Source organism: Hyperoodon ampullatus (genome assembly GCF_949752795.1).
Source record: "Hyperoodon ampullatus genome assembly, chromosome: 14".
Classification (NCBI taxonomy): Eukaryota; Metazoa; Chordata; class Mammalia; order Artiodactyla; family Ziphiidae; genus Hyperoodon; species Hyperoodon ampullatus.
This window is the reverse complement of record NC_136927.1, coordinates 12,781,908-12,800,933: the sequence shown is the minus strand read 5'-3', so window position 1 is coordinate 12,800,933 and position 19,026 is coordinate 12,781,908. Positions and strand designations below refer to the sequence as shown.

Genomic DNA, 19,026 nt, shown 5'->3' with positions numbered 1-19,026 from the left:
CATGCCCAGTAGTTTCAGGTGTTCATGAAATGGGCTCCGTGCTTATTTACACATGTTTCTTCCACATCCCAAAGTCAGCTGTAGTGCAGAAGTAGGTGCCACTAGATAAAATGCATTAGGGATTTAAGTTGAAGACAGGAAAAAAAATGGGAAAGTACATCAAATTAGGGGTAAAATTAACAGGCAGCCACTCTATGGGCAGCAAAAATGTCCCATAAAATTGAAAGAATTTTTGATCATGGTGGCCAGAGTAATGCAGGAAAGAAAAACAGTTATAGGATTCAAAGTGTCTGTCAGATTACAAGGAAAGCAATAGATTAGGAAAAATAATTTTTCTTTATACCAGGATCCAAGACAAAATTCTGATAGCTTTCTACAACAACCCGGTAATAAATACAGTCTGTACAGTTGGTGAAGTTCAGAAGAGAATCCTTAAAAATGATGTAACTAGAACTGAAGCATTTCCGAAGCCCTTCTGACCTGAGTGATGGTCACTGGCCTTCAGTGACAAGGAGAACAGCAAAGCCTCCTTCAGAGGTGATGCTGAGCAGTTCCCTGGGCCCACTCCCTGACAATGTCTCTTCCTCACTTACAGGTCTCAAAGCAGGTGTGATGCAAATGCGTGCTTCAGTGTAGCCATCAATCTCAGCTCGGCCCCACCAGCTACATGACACTGGGCAAGACGCTTAATTTCCATACCTCAATGGCCCCCTCCTCTGTAAAATGGGAATAATAATAGTACCTCCCTCATGGGAAATTGGGCGGTTAATAAGTTAATGTGTACAAAGCTCAGACCATTGCCTGGTACTTAGTTAGCATTGTTTTGGTGTTAGTGGTTTATAATGTTATTTATATTTGGTTAGACCCTTTGTGGCCTTTCTCTAACTCAGACTTCACTTGTCCCTCTTCAGCCTTAACAAAGCCCTTTCTCTTCCTCCAGTGTTGATCAAACCATGTTTACCCAAAGGAGGAGCCTCCAAGGCAGTGTTCACTCACTGACAACCCAAACACCCACTGATTTTAGGCAGAGTGGGACCTGCTCGGCAAGGTTGACAGGGTAGAACAGACCCAGGCTTTGGAATCAGAGAAACCAGTTTGAATCCCAGGTCTGTTATTTATCCACTGTAGCTTTAAAGAATTGACTCTCCTTCAAACATTTTTCCCCTTATTTCTAAACACTGCATGTCTGATAAGGTAACCACTAATCATACCTGGCTGTTTAAATGAAAATGAAAAGTTCAGTGCCCCTGTCACACTAGCTACATTTCAAGGGCTTCATAGCCCCACGTAGCCTTCATGGCCTCCACGTTGGGCTGTGTTCATCTGGCATGTTTGCATCATCACAGAAAATCTATTGAACAGTGTTGGATAGTAGCCCTGAACACAGTAGTTTTCTCCTAACTATTACCAGTTATTCGGCATTGACCTCGTCCCAGGCACTTGGGCTTTCTCAACTTTGAGAGCCATGTGAAGTTGGTAGCAGTTTTCTCAAGTTACAGTTGAGAAAAGTGAAGCTTGGAGAGATGAAATGGCACCAGTGCAAGATTCTCTGGCAGATGCCTGGTGAGGAGGCTGACAGTCAAACCCGGGAAGGATAAGCTACAAGGTCTGGGCCACAGTGCACCTCCTAGAGGCTCACTTTCTCAGAAATCAGGAGTTTCATGATGGAATGTGGAAGTCCTCACTCATTTCACTCCTTCTATATTGTAAGCTACCCATCCCATCACAAGCACAAAAGAGGCCCAGAACAGCTAATGTTTAATTGAAACAATGTGAAGTTAACATGTTTATTAACCAGCCCCAAATCACTATCTCTTCCCGGTAGTGAGACTTGAGTCTTCCCTATTTGATGATGCAGACCCCACAGTAGAAAGATATAGTCATTCACAGTTAACTTAAGTAGTAATGGTGGGTGAGAGAGCAGGAGAGGGAAAGGTAAGAAATAACCACAAATTACAGTTAAAATAAAATCAACCGCCTGTTATCACCTGTTATCTAGAAACCCCACCCAAATACTTTCCTCCTCTTTAGAGTATTTGGCCTGCTGAGATCTCTACCACTCCTTATGCAAAGAAATGGTATGAAATGTCGTTTAGCCAAATCACTTCTAAAATTGAAATAAAGGAAAAATATTTTTAATCTAAATCATTTTGAAAGTAACTTGAATCTTTGAAAGATAAATTGTGATATTGAATAATGTTGAAATAGCATGTGTTAGGGGAAAAATACACTAAACATAATGCTGAGACCAAGCTTTTAAATATATTCTATCCTTGATGAAATGGGGGCAGCATCTCTGGAAGCCCCGAGGGGCAAAAACCCCTCAGAACAGGGATCCTTGAGGCAGGAACAGCTTCTAACTGTAGTGATTCCAGCAAAAGTGATGCTTCTTGCTTCTTCCAAACAGAATGCCCCCCAATTACCAGCTTTTCCGCTTTCACAGGAGTTCCTGTTCCTTTCACACTGTCTCTCCCAATGGCCAAAGGAAAGAGCTGGTTTGGGCTGGATGTGTTAACTAGTCCTTGAACTCTAAAGCGTGACTAATGAGTTTTAACTAAGTCCTATGAGAATTGAAATTCTGAGCCCCCTGGAAGAAGTTCCATTATGGTTTGCATCCTTACCAGAGGATCCCACTACCATCTGTTAATTGCAAACAAACAGATTTGTGAAGGAGCAAGGGCCCAGCTTCCTTTGACATCTCCCCTGCCACACTCAAGTCTGGAGGAAGATTTTCCTGACAAGGGAACTAGGGATATTATTGCCTCAGTGTGGTCACGAGGCCACAGTCCAAGTTCTGGTCAGTAGGTACCTGTGTGAAATTTAAAACTGCTATTAGGGGAAAAGAATAGAGAATGTGTGGGAGCTGCAGAGAAATCTAAATAGGTTGGGTTTCAGTTCCTTTCAGCTGATTGTCACATACCCCTCAGGTCTGTTCTCTGATTTTCATGGGTAGTTTGAATCCACTTGGTCTGAGAATTTTCCGGTCACAGCCGACAAGTTTATTGTGGTCTTTGTTGGAAACCTTGTCATTAGCATCTATCACGGCTCCTTAGAGGTCTCACTGGAGAATTTCTGTTCTGGCAGTTGATTCTCCTAACATCTGATGTTTTTTATCTATGAACTATATGGACACCTGGTAAATGATATTTTTCCCCTTTTGCTTTTGTTGCTAGGGAGCCCAGTGCCAAATAGGCACCAATTCTTATTGTGTAGGACCTTTTAACAAGTATTTCTAAAAGCTCTTTTACTCTGTCCTTATTTTTCAAATTTGCCATATTTTTCTTCTCCTTCCTTAGAGTTCCCATCCCATTTTGCAAAGGATCTCTTTGCAGGGGCATTTGAACAGTGCTCCTGGTCCAACATGGATTCCTAGGAGGTACCCCAAAGCCACACTCAACCTCTAAGATGAGCTTGTATGACTTAGAAAAAGGTGCTGCTTCCTCTCGGCAGACAACCTCAGGGTGGTGCCCTGGTATTTGTATGGCTGTCTGTGGCAGCCCTCCAGGGACTGACCCTGATGGGCTCTGGGCCTGGTGCAGCCCCCTCAACTTGAGTAACTTCTTGTTTATGTTTTATATATTGGCCTACTGTGATATACTTCATTTGAAAAAAATTATTTTCTTATTTTTTTAAGTCCATGAATTTAGTTTCAGTGTGCCTTTGGTGTGCTAGGTGCTTGGAACACAAATGTGAACAAGAAAGTTTCAAGGACTCTGCCCTCACAGAGGTTATATTCAGATGTGGGAGCCAGGCAATAAATCAATAAATAGTGAAATAATTGCAGACTGTGTTTTGTTGCAAGCAAGGAAATAATCAGGATACTGTAATAGAAAATAAAAATAGAAAATAAAATATTAGGGAGGTAAGGGAAAACCCCTCTGAAGAGGGGATAATTAAGACAAGACCTGTAGGATGAAGAGGAGCTAAGGACAGTAGGAGGAGACTTCTGGGCAGGAGGAACAGCAAGTGCAAAGACCCTGAGGCTAGAAGAATTTAAGAAGTTCAAGCAAAAGAGTCTTGATGGTTGTAATGAACAAGAGGGAACACAAAGGCAGAAAGTGGTGTGAGATCAGGTCTCTAGGACCCAGATTATGCAGGACCTTTTAGGCCATGCTAGGAGTTGGGATTTTATCCTAAATATTATGGGGATCTATTAAATGACTTTAGTGAACTGATTAAAAGTTTGGAGAGTCAATATGGCTGCTGTGGAAAGAGAGAGTAGAAGTGGGAAGATCAGTCCATGGGAGAGATGGTGATGCTTTGGACCAAGGTGGTGGTAGTGGAGATGAAGCAAAATGGATATATATGAAAAATGCTATGAAAATGAAATCAGGAATAGAAAGTCAAGGATGACTCTTAGGGGAATTCCCTGATGGTCCAGTGGTTAAGACTCTGTGTTCTCACTGCCGAGGACCCAGGCTCAATCCCTGGTCAGGGAACTAAGTTCCTGCCAGCTGAGCAGTGTGGCCAAAAAGAAAAAAGAAGGGATGACTCTCAGTTTCAGTAAATGGATAGATACTAGTGACATTTATTGAGCCCAGAAAGTCTTGTGATAGTGAGGCTTAGAGAGATAAGGGTGAGGAGTAAAGACTTCAGCTATGGATGTGTTAGTTTTGAGACATCTGTGTGGAGATGTCAGGTAGAGAGTTAGATGTCTGAATTGGGAACTCAGAGAAGACTGGGCTGCTGTTATAAATTTGGGAGTCATCAAGAAATAGATGGTATTAAAGCCCTGGGGTTAAAGGAGGTCTAGGAACGTAGTGGAAATGAGAATTCCCAGAGCCAATTCCTGTGGAACATGTAGAAGCTGGGTGTAGAAGGAAAAGAACTTAAAGGAACAGAACACAGTCAGAATATCAAGATTCCAGAGTTTCCAAAAGAAGGGAATAGTCAGCCGCTCAGAGATCAAATCAAAGGAGAAAAGGAATGTGTGCAGTACATTTGGCAGCATGAACATAAGTCATGGTGGAACTAGCAGAGAAATGTTAGCAAGTGATAGAAACAGAGGGCACATGGAATTGGTCAGAGATGGTAGGGAAGGGAGATAGTAGAGACAGTGGCTAGAGAAAGACTCTTCAAGATATTATGCTCTGAAAGGGGATGAGAGACATGAGGGAGTAAACGAAGGAGGAAGTGTTGACAGCTAGAACATATTTGTGTGCTGATCAGAATGATATAATAGAGAAAAAAATTGAGTATTGGGTGGTGATAAACAGAAGACTGAAATCCTTGTGTAGGTGAAAGAGGATGCAACCTGGAAGAAGATTGAATCTGGAGCAGAAGTTGGGGGATTGACCTTTGATGTGAGAACGTGTGCTTTATTAGGAGGAAAGATGGAGAAAGTTCTCATCTGAAGAGTTTCCTTTAATCAGTGAAGCCCAGTAATTGGCTGGGAGTAAAGGGGTATGAGAAGAAGCAATGAGATAGTCCTTTCAAAGAGTGGGGAACCTTTTAAGAAAGAATTACAAGGTTGAAAGTCATGTTGACTATCCTTTTGAAGTTGATAATCTTGAATTTAAACCAAAGCCAGACAATCCAGTTTTGTGGTTTTCTTTCATCAAGTTCTGCAATAAAAAAAATGGACAGGGTGGACTTAGTTTTTTGGCCAAGAAAACAGAAAATGAGACATAGGAGTTGAGGGTGTCTGTGAGGGAGTGATTGTAATATTGGGCCATGGAAATAAGCTAGACAAGGATGGAAGTAAAAGGAGGAGAAGTCTGGTGGTTAGTGAGAGATTGGCAGGGTTAATGAAGAGGAAGTTGCAAGAAGTCAAATTAATACAGGAGAGTGAGGACTGTAGAGCTAGGGGCTAAAAAGCATCAGATGGAAGGGTCCAAGAGTGGGATGTTTAGGAATCCAAATTTCCAGGTGGCGATGGTAAGGTCTGAGGGTGCTAAGTAATTGAGAGAGGAAGAAAGAAAAAACTCCTTGCAGTTAAGAAGGCCAAGGAACTGAAAGTTCCACCTCAAAATAAGCTGGAAAATCATTCTTATTTGTCATGTATATTTCCTGGATCATCTCAAATCCTTATTTGGAATTGGATAGGGTGCACATTAGTAAATAATAATGATGGTAGCTGATTCATTGTGGATCTACTCTGTAAACACCAATTTAGGTCATACTTCTGAACACTAAAATTCTTTATTACTGTTAGGATATTACTTGGGAAGTATTCTAAAATGTGTTCATTCTCATAGTTTAATTAATTGATTATTCTCATTTCTCAGTCAGTAATGATATAAGACATTTTGGTTCAACTTCAATACCTTTTTGTATGACATACAACACCTTTCTTATCTAGCCTTATTTACGTGTCTAGTCTCATCCCCTACCATCCCCTTAAGATGTTCTAACCACACCGGCTCCTCATAAGTCCCCACTGGCAGGTAAAGCCTACATGCCTGCCATGCTGCTTCACCTGGATCACTTCTGCTCATCCTCTAAGACCCATCTGAAATGTCAACTTCTGGGTCAAGCCTTTTCTAAAAAGTTGAACCATCTAAAAGTGTATTTTTGTGGGTCAAAGACATCACATATTGGCAATTTCACGTTGATCATAATTTGCTACCAAAAATATAAACCTGAACTACACGTGAGGGATGGTAGCTACCACTTACTGAACTATAACTATGTGATTCACATTCATGGTAAAAATGTAAAGGTACTTTAAATTTATCATCTCATTTCATTCCCTAAAAGGTGGGTGTAAATACTTCCTTTTATTAGATAAGTATTCTGAGACTTAAAAAGTGTCTTTGCAAGAGAAGGTAAATAATAAGTGGCAGAACCGGGGTTTGATTCCAAAAGCAAAGGTCACATTATGCTCCTTCCTTCGTCTTACTCATCTCTGTGACTACAGTGCTAAGCACAAACCTGGTACAGAGTTGAAATAACTATGATAATTCTTTTTTTTTTTTTTTTTTTTTTTTTTTGTGGTACACGGGCCTCTCACTGTTGTGGCCTCTCCCACTGCGGGGCACAGGCTCCGGACACACAGGCTCAGCGTCCATGGCTCACGGGCCCAGCCGCTCCGCGGCATGCGGGATCCTCCCAGACCGGGGCATGAGCCCGCGTCCCCTGCATTGGCAGGCGGACTCTCAACCGCTGCGCCACTAGGGAAGCCCTGATAATTCTTCACCTGTCCAAAAAGTACCCAAATAAATTTAAAAGTTGGCTTTGTTCAGGGCCCCTGGTACTCTAAATTCTGACACGTTAAAGTGGCCAAGCCTCTTGACATGGGATTTACTTTGATGAATGTTGCTGCTTCCTTGGAATTTGGAAAGATATGTTTTGGTGGCTGAAACCGAGACTACAGTTAAAATCTTAATTCAGTAATTGCTCTTTGTTTGAAGTCACACCCTGCTCCTGTTTGCCAGGCAGGTTCTCTATAGCAGTGTTGTAATTATCTAGGAGGACAAGTTCTTTAGATCACGAGAAGAATGAGTGGATTTGTTGACACATGGGTGCCAAGTCTTGATGTAATGCAAACAGAGGGCAGAACGTATCTTGATTCATTCCCTGAATGCCCTTTTGCTTCCATTGACATAGAACTTTCCTGGCATTCTTAAGAAAAATGTTGCTTTCTTGCTAAAATAAAGACCAGGAATCCTTTGGCAAATACAACTTAGCTGCTCTGGGGCCCCTGAATTTGACTAACATCCATCTTGATTCGAATTTTGATTCTGTAGTTTTCAAGAGTTCCTCATGTCCACAGCAGTGGTTCTCAGACTTTAGTGAGCATTAGAATCACCTGGAGGGCTTTTTGGAACACAGGTTTCTGGTTCCCACCCCAGAGACTCTGATTCAGTCTGTCTGGCCTGGAGCCCTAGATTCTGCCAATTCAGTCAGTCTCCCAGGTGAGGTTGAAACTGCTGGTCCCAGGACTACACTTTGAGTAGCTTAAAATCTTGCTTAAGTCCTGGTTTATGGGACACCAAGTGAGGTTGAATATAAAAGCAAAAAGCTCAGGAATTATCTGAGTAAACCTCTGAATTCTGAATTGTATAGACAAAAAATAATAATAATAAAATTAAAAAAATAAATCAGTGACTTAAAAAAATTATCTCCTGATTTCTGACATTTTCTTAGAGACCAGCAACAATTCCTCTTGTGTGGAGGGATACCAGTTGGCTGGAACTTGGGAGTCTTTCTTCTTTCCAGGAGCTCTTTTCCAAGATCTTAGGGCAAATTTCTCCTCTGTGACCTTCAGAACATTAGTGTGTTTTGTTCTTAAAACTACCCTAAACGAAGATGCTGTATAAAATTGATCAGTCTTTCAATGCAAAAATGAATGCAAGAAATTTTCAAAATGAAAACATTACATAATATAATAAGAAATGTGGTCATTAGATTCAGAATGCATTTTTCTTTTGTTTAGAGACTAAAAGATATTTGCATTTTTATTAGATTTAAAATGGTGTGAGTCATGCAGATCAACACATTTCTTTTTCACAGGAATCCTTTGTGTTTGAACCCAACTGCCTCTTCAAAGTGGATGAATTTGGCTTCTTTCTGACCTGGAGAAGTGAAGGCAAGGTATGTCTCAGAAAGAGCAAGCTGTTCCTTCTTGCTCTCAGGGTGAAGGCATTTCATTTTTCAACAAATGATGGAGTGCCTCTTGAGGGCATGGACCCTATGCTTATTCATTCATTCAAGACTTTTAAAAACGTGTGCTAGGAGTTGGGGATACATTGATGATCAAGGATGTGATCCTCATAGATTCCAGCCTAGGATCAAAGTCGCGCATCCAAAAAAAAAAAAAGAAAAAAGTTACAAGTCATTGAGAATTGTGAAAGAGAAATTTAGGTTGTTACACGAGCTTAAACAGGCAAGTCTGATTTAAGTCTTGGGAGTTAGAAAGGTTTCCCAGAAGAGAGATGTTCAAGCTGAAGTCTCAGGGGGGGCATTTAAGGGCATTTTCATCTGGTTATACCCCAGGACTTAACACATGGCACAATGACACATTTCATGAACCTTTGGGTAAAATTTACAAAAAGTAGAATCAGAGTTATATAAAAACTAGCATAGTCCCACTTACTATTTCATGTACACATATACATTTAATAATATACATACAGTATTAATGTTATTACATGTATAAAAGTAACATTTTATAAATAATTATTCAAAGTTGCATTCATACATATATTTGAAATGGAATGTTTGGGGCCTTGACTTTCTGACTGCTGGAAATTATTATTATTATTATTATTATTATTATTTGTTTTTAATCCTGCTTCTGCCTTACTCTAGTCAGCATTGCCTTCATCATCACAAACATTTGTCACCTTGTCTGTGCCATAGGTCTGGCAGAATTTAGGCTCACTGCTATGCTAAATGCTCTCTTTGCAGGAAGGACAAGTTCTAGAATGTTCTCTCATCAACAGTGTTCGACTGGGAGCCACACCAAAGGTACCTGTGATTGGTGTTTGCTGGTCTTCTAAACACAGAATGTTGTTTAACCCGTTACCGCCCCCCAATCATCAGCTGGGAATGAAGAACAGACACAGTTTAGAAATCTCATCATTAGCTCACCTTGAAGGCTCAGTTTGCCTCTGAGAGAAAAAAGAAGGAAAGAGCGCATAAATCAGCCTTCTTCACAGTGATTGATTTGTTTGAATAAGAAGCTGTTTGCATAGTGGTGCTAGGAATTTAAAAGATGTTTTTTCCTAGAATATTCTAGCACAGTATTTATCCCCTTTTCCATAATATCCCTGCAAGTTTTTAAATGATCAAAATGAAATTATGTTCCTCACTTTGTTTTTATTTTTTATTCTTTAGTGACCCTCTTTTATGTTAGTTACAATCTCTGTGTAACCATGTTGGCATTTCCCCCTGAGTTCTTGTGGAGGACAAAACCACTATTTTTTTTTTTTTTTTTTTTTTTTTTTTTTTTTTGCTAATTAGGGTAAACTTACACAGTTTTCATTCCAGATGAGGATGCCAGGGCTCCTAGAGGTGCACACACTCACTCTTTGTGTCCAGACTATTTGAAAGACTTAATCTCATTTTTGAGTAACTTGTGGTTGCTTGTTGTGGCAATGCCCTGCATATTTGCCTGAATCCTCAGTGACTGTTCTCTTGAGAGATCCCTTTGACCTTTGTGGATGCAAGCATGTCCCAGTCAGAGCCTTTCTGTCCTGTTGCCATAGTCCGGGTCCTCCAATAACTACAACCAGAAATCGAAAGAAAGACCCTCCCTCCCAGTCTGCTAAACCGATAATTTTATAATACTTTTCTTACCAAATGAGTTTCAGTCATGTGTAGTGTTAAAGATTTTACCTCCAGGAGTTTTAGAATAATGCCAGATATCTGGGCATTTTTAGATATAAAAAAAAAATTTGCCCTAATGTATGTTTTTTACATCAAACATAGTTTATTTTTACCATCTTTCTGCCATGCTCTGTGATCTAATGTATTTTTTCCTATTTGTCTACCTCAATAGGATCCCAAAATTTTGGCTGCTCTTGAAGCTATTGGAAAATCAGAAAATGACCTGGAAGGGCGGGTAGTTTGTGTCTGCAGTGGTACAGATCTGGTGAACATCAGTTTCACATACATGGTGGCTGAAAATTCAGAAGTAACTAAGGTATCCTCTGTGAAACAGCCTCCTTCCCTTCCCCCCCATATGTACATATGTGGTGCACATAATTTTTCATGTATACTTGTAATATATATTTTAAATTGTAAAATAATTTAATTTAAATTAAAAAAAAAATGATTCCATTGCCTTGCTGGAATGTTGGTCTAGAAAATTCAGCAAGCACAGTACCCTTTTAGCATGTCCCTCATGTATGCCAAGAGCCCGAACACCTACTGTGTTATGTTGTAGGAGCCTCTCACACTGGAATGTACACAGGAATCACCTGGGATTTTGTAAAAATGCAGATTCTGATTCAGTAGGTCTGAGGTGAGGACAAATTCTCCCTTTCTAACAAGCTCCCAGTTGATGCTTATGTTGCTGGTCTGAGAACCACACTTTGAGTAGTATCTCTGCCCAGTAGAAAAATAATGCAAGCCACAGATGTAGTTTAAATCTTTCTAGTAGCCACAGGTTGAATTAATTTCAGTATTTTAGATTCCACATATAAGCGATATCATATGGTATTTGTCTCTCTCTGTCTGGCTTACTTCACTTTGTATGATAATCTCTAGGTTCATCCATGTTGCTGCAAATGGCATGATTTCATTCTTTTTATGGCTGAGTAGTATTCCATTGTATATATCTACCACATCTTCTGTATCAGTTCATCTGTTGATGGACATTTAGATTGTTTCTATGTCTTGGCTATTGTAAACAGTGCTGCTATGAGCATAGGGGTGCATGTATCTTTTCGAATTCCAATATATCGTATTTTAACCCAGTAGGTCATTTTAACATGAAATCAATATAAAATCAGTTAACATATTTTACATTCTTCTATTTTTTTTTTTTTTTTTTTTTATTTTTATTTTTATTTTTTTTATTAGTTTCTGCTTTATAACAAAGTGAATCAGTCATACATATACATCTGTTCCCACATCCCCTCCCTCATGCATCTCCCTCCCTCCCGCCCTCCCCATCCCACCCCTCCAGGCGGTCACAAAGCACCGAGCTGATCTCCCTGTGCTCTGCGGCTGCTTCCCACTATCTATCTACCTTACGTTTGGTAGTGTATATATGTCCATGCCTCTCTTTCCCTTTGTCACAGCTTACCCTTCCCCTTCCCCATATCCTCAAGTCCATTCTCAAGTAGGTCTGTGTCTTTATTCCCGTTTTACCCCTAGGTTCTTCATGACAATTTTTTTTTTTTTAAATTCCATATATATGTGTTAGCATACGGTATTTGTCTTTCTCTTTCTGACTTACTTCACTCTGTATGACAGACTCTAGGTCTATCCACCTCATTACAAATAGCTCAGTTTCGTTTCTTTTTATGGCTGAGTAATATTCCATTGTATATATGTGCCACATCTTCTTTATCCATTCATCCGATGATGGACACTTAGGTTGTTTCCAGCTCCGGGCTATTGTGAATAGAGCTGCAATGAACATTTTGGTACATGTCTCTTTTTGAATTATGGTTTTCTCAGGGTATATGCCTAGTAGTGGGATTGCTGGGTCATATGGTAGTTCTATTTTTAGTTTTTTAAGGAACCTCCATACTGTTCTCCATAGTGGCTGTACCAATTCACATTCCCACCAGCAGTGCAAGAGTGTTCCCTTTTCTCCACACCCTCTCCAGCATTTATTGTTTCTAGATTTCTTGATGATGGCCATTCTGACTGGTGTGAGATGATATCTCATTGTAGTTTTGATTTGCATTTCTCTAATGATTAATGATGTTGAGCATTCTTTCATGTGTTTGTTGGCAGTCTGTATATCTTCTTTGGAGAAATGCCTATTTAAGTCTTCTGCCCATTTTTGGATTGGGTTGTTTGTTTTTTTGCTATTGAGCTGCATGAGCTGTTTATAAATTTTGGAGATTAATCCTTTGTCAGTTGCTTCATTTGCAAATATTTTCTCCCATTCTGAGGGTTGTCTTTTGGTCTTGTTTATGGTTTCCTTTGCTGTGCAAAAGCTTTGAAGTTTCATTAGGTCCCATTTGTTTATCTTTGTTTTTAGTTCCATTTCTCTAGGAGGTGGGTCCAAAAGGATCTTGCTGTGATTTATGTCATAGAGTGTTCTACCTATGTTTTCCTCTAAGAGTTTGATAGTTTCTGGCCTTACATTTAGGTCTTTAATCCATTTTGAGCTTATTTTTGTGTATGGTGTTAGGGAATGATCTAATCTCATACTTTTACATGTCCCTGTCCAGTTTTCCCAGCACCACTTATTGAAGAGGCTGTCCTTTCTCCACTGTACATTCCTGCCTCCTTTATCAAAGATAAGTTGGCCATATGTGCGTGGGTTTATCTCTGGGCTTTCTATCCTGATCCACTGATCTATCTTTCTGTTTTTATGCCAGTACCACACTGTCTTAATTACTGTAGCTTTGTAGTATAGTCTGAAGTCAGGCAGCCTGATTCCTCCAGCTCCGTTTTTCGTTCTCAAGATTGCTTTGGCTATTCGGGGTCTTTTGTTTTTCCAAACAAATTTTGAAATTTTTTGTTCTAGTTCTGTGAAAAATGCCAGTGGTAGTTTGATAGGGATTGCATTGAATCTGTAGATTGCTTTGGGTAGTAGAGTCATTTTCACAATATTGATTCTTCCAATCCAGGAGCATGGTATATCTCTCCATCTATTTATATCATCTTTAATTTCTTTCATCAGTGTCTTATAATTTTCTGCATACAGGTCTTTTGTCTCCTTAGGTAGGTTTATTCCTAGATATTTTATTCTTTTTGTTGCAATGGTAAATGGGAGTGTTTTCTTGATTTCATTTTCAGATTTTTCATCATTAGTGTACAGGAATGCCAGAGATTTCTGTGCATTAATTTTGTATCCTGCTACTTTACCAAATTCATTGATTAGCTCTAGTAGTTTTTCGGTAGCATCTTTAGGATTCTCTATGTATAGTATCATGTCATCTGCAAACAGTGACAGCTTTACTTCTTCTTTTCCAATTTGGATTCCTTTTATTTCCTTTTCTTCTCTGATTGCTGTGGCTAAAACTTCCAAAACTATGTTGAATAAGAGTGGTGAGAGTGGGCAGCCTTGTCTTGTTCCTGATCTTAGTGGAAATGGTTTCAGTTTTTCACCGTTGAGGACAATGTTGGCTGTGGGTTTGTCATATATGGCCTTTATTATGTTGAGGAAAGTTCCCTCTATGCCTACTTTCTGCAGGGTTTTTATCATAAATGGGTGTTGAATTTTGTCGAAAGCTTTCTCTGCATCTATTGAGATGATCATATGGTTTTTCTCCTTCAACTTGTTAATATGGTGTATCACATTGATTGATTTGCGTATATTGAAGAATCCTTGCATTCCTGGAATAAACCCCACTTGATCATGGTGTATGATCCTTTTAATGTGCTGTTGAATTCTGTTTGCCAGTATTTTGTTGAGGATTTTTGCATCTATGTTCATCAGTGATATTGGCCTGTAGTTTTCTTTCTTTGTGACATCCTTGCCTGGTTTTGGTATCAAGGTGATGGTGGCCTCGTAGAATGAGTTTGGGAGTGTTCCTTCCTCTGATATTGTTTGGAAGAGTTTGAGAAGGATGGGTGTTAGCTCTTCTCTAAATGTTTGATAGAATTCGCCTGTGAAGCCATCTGGTCCTGGGCTTTTGTTTGCTGGAAGATTTTTAATCACAGTTTCAATTTCAGTGCTTGTGATTGGTCTATTCATATTTTCTATTTCTTCCTGAGTCAGTCTTGGTAGGTTGTGCATTTCTAAGAATTTGTCCATTTCTTCCAGGTTGTCCATTTTATTGGCATAGAGTTGCTTATAGTAATCTCTCATGATCTTTTGTATTTCTGCAGTGTCAGTTGTTACTTCTCCTTTTTCATTTCTAATTCTACTGATTTGAGTCTTCTCCCTTCTTTTCTTGATGAGTCTGGCTAATGGTTTGTCAATTTTGTTTATCTTCTCAAAGAACCAGCTTTTAGTTTGGTTGATCTTTGCTATCGTTTCCTTCATTTCTTTTTCATTTATTTCTGATCTGATCTTTATGATTTCTTTCCTTCTGCTAACTTTGGGGGTTTTTTGTTCTTCTTTCTCTAATTGCTTTAGGTGCAGGGTCAGGTTGTTTACTCGAAATGTTTCCTGTTTCTTAAGGTGGGATTGTATTGCTATAAACTTCCCCCTTAGAACTGCTTTTGCTGCGTCCCATAGGTTTTGGGTCGTCGTGTCTCCATTGTCATTTGTTTCTAAGTATTTCTTAATTTCCTCTTTGATTTCTTCATTGATCACTTCATTATTGAGTAGTGTATTGTTTAGCCTCCATGTGTTTGTATTTTTTACAGCTCTTTTCCTGTAATTGATGTCTAGTCTCATAGCATTGTGGTCGGAAAAGATACTTGATACAATTTCAATTTTCTTAAATTTACCAAGGCTTGATTTGTGACCCAAGATATGATCTATCCTGGAGAATGTTCCATGAGCACTTGAGAAAAATGTGTATTCTGTTGTTTTTGGGTGGAATGTCCTATAAATATCAATTAAGTCCATCTTGTTTAATGTATCATTTAAAGCTTGTGTTTCCTTATTTATTTTCATTTTGGATGATCTGTCCATTGGTGAAAGTGGGGTGTTAAAGTCCCCTACTATGATTGTGTTACTGTCGATTTCCCCTTTTATGGCTGTTAGTATTTGCCTTATGTATTGAGGTGCTCCTATGTTGGGTGCATAAATATTTACAATTGTTATATCTTCTTCTTGGATCGATCCCTTTATCGTTATGTAGTGTCCTTCTTTGTCTCTTCTAATAGTCTTTATTTTAAAGTCTATTTTGTCTGATATAAGAATTGCTACTCCAGCTTTCTTTTGATTTCCATTTGCATGGAATATCTTTTTCCATCCCCTTACTTTCAATCTGTATGTGTCTCTAGGTCTGAAGTGGGTCTCTTGTAGACAGCATATATATGGGTCTTGTTTTTGTATCCATTCAGCCACTCTGTGTCTTTTGGTGGGAGCATTTAGTCCATTTACATTTAAGGTAATTATTGATATGTATGTTCCTATTCCCATTTCCTTAATGGCTTTGGGTTCGTTATTGTAGGTATAGTCCTTCTGTTGTGTTTCTTGCCTAGAGAAGTTCCTTTAGCATTTGTTGTAAAGCTGGTTTGGTGGTGCTGAACTCTCTCAGCTTTTGCTTGTCTGTAAAGGTTTTAATTTCTCCATCAAATGTGAATGAGATCCTTGCTGGGTAGAGTAATCTTGGTTGCAGGTTTCTCTCCTTCATCACTTTAATTATGTCCTGCCACTCCCTTCTGGCTTGTAGAGTTTCTGCTGAGAGATCAGCTGTTAACCTGATGGGGATTCCCTTGTGTGTTATTTGTTGTTTTTCCCTTGCTGCTTTTAATATGATTTCTTTGTGTTTAATTTTTGACAGTTTGATTAATATGTGTCTTGGCGTATTTCTTCTTGGATTTATTCTGTATGGGACTCTCTGTGCCTCCTGGACTTGATTAACTATTTCCTTTCCCATATTAGGGAAGTTTTCAACTATAATCTCTTCAAATATTTTCTCAGTCCCTTTCTTTTTCTCTTCTTCCTCTGGAACCCCTATAATTCGAATGTTGGTGCGTTTAATGTTGTCCCAGAGGTCTCTGAGACTGTCCTCTGTTCTTTTCATTCTTTTTTCTTTATTTTTCTCTGCATCAGTTATTTCCACTATTTTATCTTCCACCTCACTTATCCGTTCTTCTGCCTCAGTTATTCTGCTATTGATCCCATCTAGAGTATTTTTCATTTCATTTATTGTGTTTTTAATCGATGCTTGATTCATCTTTAGTTCTTCTAGGTCCTTGTTAACTGTTTCTTGCATATTGTCTATTCTATTTCCAAGATTTTGGATCTGGGAAATAGAATCTTGGATCAGCTTTACTATCATTATTCTGAATTCTTTTTCAGGTAGACTGCCTATTACCTCTTCATTTGTTAGGTCTGGTAGGTTTTTATCTTGCTCCTTCACCTGCTGTGTGTTTTTCTGCTTTCTCATTTTGCTTATGTTACTGTGTTTGGGGTCTCCTTTTTGCAGGCTGCAGATTCGTAGTTCCCGTTGTTTTTGGTGTCTGTCCCCCGTGGCTAAGGTTGTTTCAGTAGGTTGTGTAGGCTTCCTGGTGGGGGGGACTAATGCCTGTGTTCTGGTGGTTGAAGCTCGATCTTGTCTTTCTGGTGGACAGGTCCACGTCTGGTGGTGTGTTTTGGGGTGCCTGTGGCCTTATTATGTTTTTAGGTATCCTCTCTGCTAATGGGTGGGGTTGTGTTCCTGCCTTGCTAGTTGCTTGGCATAGGGTGACCAGCACTGTAGCTTGCTGGTCGTTGACTGAAGCTGGATGCTGGTGTTGAGATGGAGATTCCTGGGAGATTTTCGCTGCTTGATATTATGTGGAGCTGGGAGGTCTCTTGTGGACCCGTGTCCTGAAGTTGGCTCTCCCACTTCAGAGGCACAGCACTAACTCCTGGCTGCAGCACCAAGAGCCTTTCATCCACCCGGCTCAGAATAACAGTGAGAAAGAGTAGAAAGAAATAATTAGTAGAAGAAAGAAAGAGAGATTGAAAGAAAGGAAGAAGGGAAGTAAGGAAGGAAGGAAGGAAGAAAGAAAGAAAGGAGGGAGGGAGGAAGGATGGAAAGAAAGGAAAGAAAGGAGGGAGGGAGGGAGGAATGAAAGCAAAAGGAAGAGTGAATGGAAGAAGAGAGGGAGGGAGGGAGGAAGGAAAGAAAGAAAGAAAGACAGGAGGGAGGGAGGGAGGGAGGAAGGAAAGAAAAAGAAAGTGGAAAGAAGAAGGGTGGGAGGGAGGGAGGGATGGAGGAAAGAAAAAGAAAGAAGGAAAGGAGGAGCGGAGGGAGGGAGGGAGGAAGGGAAGGGAGGAAAAAAAGAAAGAGCAGGTAAAGTAAAATAGAATAAAGTATGAAATATAGTAGCGTTATTAAAATTAAAAAGTAATTATTGAAAAAAAACACGGACCGAAAGAACCCTGGGACATATGGTGGAAGCAAAGCTATACAGAGAGAATCTTACACAGAAGATTACACATACACATTCACAAAAAGAGAGCAGGGGGAAAAATCAAAAATCTTGCTCTCCAAGTCCACCTCCTCGATTTGGGATAATTCGTTGTAAAAAGAGGAAAAGGGCGAAAAGTCTGAAATCTTGCTAAGTCCACCTCCTTAATTTGAGATAATTCGTTGTAAAAAGAGGAAAAAAAAGGGGGGGAAAGTCTTAAATCTTGTCCTCAAGGACCACTTCCTCAATTTGGGATGATTCGCTGTCCATTCATGCACTCCACAGACGCAGGGCACATCAAATGGACCGTGGAGCTTTAATCCGCTGCCTCGGAGGCTGCACAGAGAGATTTCCCTGTCTCTGCTCTCACAGCTCCCGGGTCTCAGCCTTGGACCTGGCCCCGCCTCTGCGCGTAGGTCGCCGGAGGGCGTCCGTTCTTCGCTCAGACAGGACGGGTTTAAAGGAGCCGCTGATTCGGGGGCTCTGGCTCACTCAGGCAGAGGGGAGGGAGGGGAATGCCCTCTCCTCGCGCACCAGGCAACAAAAGGGAAAAAAGTCTCTTGCCTCTCCGGTAGCTCCAGACCCTTTCCCCGGACTCCCTCCGGGCTAGCACTAACCCCTTCAGGGTCTCTTCCTGCGGCCAGCCCCAGACCTCTCCCTGCGCTCCGACTGAAAGCCGATACCCGAGCCTCAGCTCCCAGCCCCGCCCGCCCTGGCGGCCGAGCAGACAAGTCTCTCGGGCTGGTGTGTGCCTGAGGGCACCGATCCTCTGTGCCAAAATCTCTCTGCTTTGCCCTCCACACCCCTGTTGCTGTGCTCTCCTCCGCTACTCCGAAGCTTTCCCCCTCCGCCACCTGCAGTCTCCGCCCTCGAAGGGGCTTGTAGTGTGTAGAAACCTTCCCTCCTTCACGGCTCCCTCCCACTGGTGCAGGTCCCGTCCATATCCTATTGTCTCTGTTTATTCTTTTTTTTTTTTTGACCTACCCAGGTATGTGGGGAGTTTCTTGCCTTTTGGGGGGTCTGAGGTCTTCTGTCAGCGTTCAGTAGGTGTTCTGTTGGAGTTGTTCCACGTGTAGATGAATTTCTGATGTATCTGTGGGGAGGAAGGTGATCTCCGCGTCTTACTCTTCCGCCATCTTCCTCCGGCTCCTACATTCTTCTATTTATACAAAGCCTTCAAAATCTGATATGTATTTTCAATTCAGATGGGCCACATTTCAGTGGCTGCATATGGCTAATGGCTACCCTGTTGGACAGTGCAGGTCTACGTGATTAAGATATCTACATGCCCCTGCCATAAGCTATTAAAGTATTGGGTAATAATCCATCATAATACTGTAAACAGCCTACTATTGCCCTGGCAAGTGAGTCTCAAAGAGATTTTGGCCAAAGTAAAAAGCTTCAAATTTAAATCACTTTCCTGCAAGTCATTTG

The 19,026-nt window shown here is 40.4% G+C and overlaps 1 protein-coding gene across 1 annotated transcript in view; it reads left to right on the top strand.

The window, feature by feature from the left end:
- Positions 1-19,026, top strand: part of PLCB4 (phospholipase C beta 4) — a gene marked incomplete at its 3' end in the record, with an annotated part of 168,279 nt that overhangs the window by 19,903 nt on the left and 129,350 nt on the right. The window contains exons 3-5 of the mRNA XM_079718827.1: positions 8,455-8,535; positions 9,352-9,411; positions 10,445-10,588. Of these exons, the coding sequence (XP_079574953.1) occupies positions 8,455-8,535; positions 9,352-9,411; positions 10,445-10,588 (285 nt within the window). The remainder of the gene's footprint in view (positions 1-8,454; positions 8,536-9,351; positions 9,412-10,444; positions 10,589-19,026) is intronic.